Source organism: Lipotes vexillifer, unplaced genomic scaffold, assembly GCF_000442215.2.
Source record: "Lipotes vexillifer unplaced genomic scaffold, Lipotes_vexillifer_v1.1 scaffold652, whole genome shotgun sequence".
NCBI classification, from domain to species: Eukaryota; Metazoa; Chordata; class Mammalia; order Artiodactyla; family Lipotidae; genus Lipotes; species Lipotes vexillifer.
This window is the reverse complement of record NW_006779703.1, coordinates 944,002-946,508: the sequence shown is the minus strand read 5'-3', so window position 1 is coordinate 946,508 and position 2,507 is coordinate 944,002. Positions and strand designations below refer to the sequence as shown.

The 2,507-nt window shown below is 59.6% G+C and overlaps 1 protein-coding gene across 1 annotated transcript in view; it reads left to right on the top strand.

The window, feature by feature from the left end:
- Window positions 1-2,507, top strand: part of MLPH (melanophilin) — a 34,758-nt gene that overhangs the window by 13,828 nt on the left and 18,423 nt on the right. Inside the window, 2 exon segments of the mRNA XM_007452908.1 lie at window positions 1,088-1,126; window positions 1,703-1,804. Of these exon segments, the coding sequence (XP_007452970.1) occupies window positions 1,088-1,126; window positions 1,703-1,804 (141 nt within the window).

Sequence of the window (2,507 nt, the reverse complement as noted above, 5' to 3'; positions counted from 1 at the left end):
GCGGTACGTGGGCCTCTCACTGTTGTGGCCTCTCCCTTTGCGGAGCACAGGCTCCGGACGCGCAGGCTCAGCGGCCACGGCTCACGGGCCCAGCCGCTCCGCGGCATGTGTGATCTTCCCAGACCGGGGCACGAACCCGTGTCCCCTGCGTCGGCAGGCGGACTCTCAACCACTGCGCCACCAGGGAGGCCCAGGACATTTTTAAGAGTAAAAGGGGCTCTCCTGATAACCGTGCTGAGACAGCTGGCGTCACTAGGAGTGTCCTGGTGACACGGTGGGGCGGGGCGCACCGTCACCCTATTCTTCGGGAGCTTTCCCCACCTCCTCACCAGGATGCTGCTTCGTGGCCGATATTTCTGTCTCGGTTGGAGCCTGTCAGTAAATCCCACAGCCGCATGCACCCGCGACCCCATGCCCGCTCGGCCGGCCAGGAGCCAGCTGAGGGATCTTCCTGCAGCAGGAGTGTGGTTTCACCATCACCGCAGGGCTCAGGTGTGGGAACCACAGGTAGCACGGGTAGAGCCACACCGCGAAGCGTCTGAGAATCTCAACGCCGGAGGCCCCGTTCACGGTGGGAAACCACAGGCCACGTCACAACCCTGAGGACCTGGTCCTGGCCCCGGGAGGTTCTGATATTTAGGGACTGGGGTGGGCTCAGGAATCTGCGTTAGGTAAAAGGTCACGGGGATTCTGGCGCCCAGCCAGGGCGCAGAGCTGGGAGCCAGTGCCACCCAGAAGCGGCCAGTTTCAGAAGTGTCACCACTGAGGGCCAGGAGGTGGCACTGGGGGGCAACAAAAGAGCTGATTGCAGCCGCTGCTGCGGACCCAGTGAGGCGGGTCCCGGGTGGGGTGATGGTCCAGGGGCTGCATTCTCCCTGATGGCACCTGTGAATGCAGCCCGCCAGGAAAGGGCACACGGAAAGAGCACAAAATCGGGAAAGTTGTACCTTTAAAACGAAGTAATCAAACGTAAAAAAGAAGTGATTCAAGTTAATGTTTCGAAAGCTGGTCCAGGCAGGGCCTAACGCAGGGGTGTAGCTGGTGAGGGCCGCCGGGGTCTTTGCTGAGAGCTTTTCTTCGGCTATAGGTTTACCTGACTGAGTGCAGAGCTCACCTGACGTCCACAGTAAGTCTTTTGTGCTCACAAGGATGCCGGGGTGCCCCTGGCCCCCGAGGAAGGTGGACGATCCGTGGGGCTTCCAGACTAAAACCCCAGAATGCACTCCATCACCCTTTTGTAGTGACCTGAGGGAACAGAACACCGGCCAGGCCAGCGTGACTGGGGGAAAGAGGGAAGACTGAGGCTGTGCTGGGGGTCGGGGCACAGGCCTGGGGGCTCAGGTGAAGAAGACGTCCTGAGGGGCCAGAGGAGGGAGGCCCGGGGCTGAGAAGCAAGTGAAATGAGACTGAAAGTGGAGAGCTTAGTTTGGGAAAAGGTGACTTAGCTCCAGGCCTGCTTCACCCACACACTGCGGTGTCTTCAGACTGCTTAGGAAGCGGTCAGTGAAGGGGACCATTGGTGAAGCTGGTGCAGAGTATTCGTTTGCTGCTGTGATTCAGACCAGCTCTAACTGATGCTCAGATAGGCCTTTGGGAGGCCAGTAGAGGGCCTTGCCTGGTTGCTTCACAGCAGATGGAGGGGTGGGTGGGCGGATGGACGGATGGTCTTGTCCTGGTGGAGTCATGCAGGCGTCCATTGCAGGTGGGCCTGAGCCAGGCCCCGGAGGGAAAAGTGGAGACGGTGAGCACACGGATGAGGACAGAGAACAGGACACAGGGGCCCAGGCCCAGCCCGTTGGAAGCAAAGTAAGTCTTCCCCCAGCCCCGCCCTCCCTGATGCTGGAGGCTTGGATTCTGATTTCCTGAAAATCTCAGGCTCTCCATCACTCCGCGGGGCAGGAGCACGAAGAGCCGCCTGCCTCCACCGTGCCCCGCAGCCTCTGAGTTCACTGAGCACCAAGCAGCAGGGTGCTCTCGGCACAGGTCTCACCATAGGAAACCCCAGAGCAAGCTGCCGGGGAGCAGGGCCTGCAGAGAGGCCTTCCTGGACCTCCAGCCCTGCCTGGACATCAAGCCAGCGTCCTCAGGGCACGTGGTCATGAGGGCACTGGTGTCCCCCGGAGACAGCCTTTGCACCTTTCAGGGACCCCCTCCGGCTTTCCTCTATGAACTTCCTTGCTTTTGTTTATAGGCAGCCGTGAGCCTTGTTTTTTATTGGTGTCTGCTTCTGCTTTCACTTATTTTTCAACTGATTTTTGGTGATAAAGACGAGCAGGGTAATCCCCAGGGTTTCTGGGCAGGTTGACAGAAGGGCAGCAGGAGGGAGGGGAGGGGTGGGGCGGGCGGTGATGTTGGCTGGAGACCCTTGGAGAGTGACAGGGTCTCTGAGAACCACGCCGGCTGGTCTGCGCGGCTGGTCCCCAGGGACCGTAGGCATCTTTTTATGAGAAAATTTTATGTCCCGTTGACTAAGCTCAGCGAATACTCTCCAGTGTTGAATATTCCCT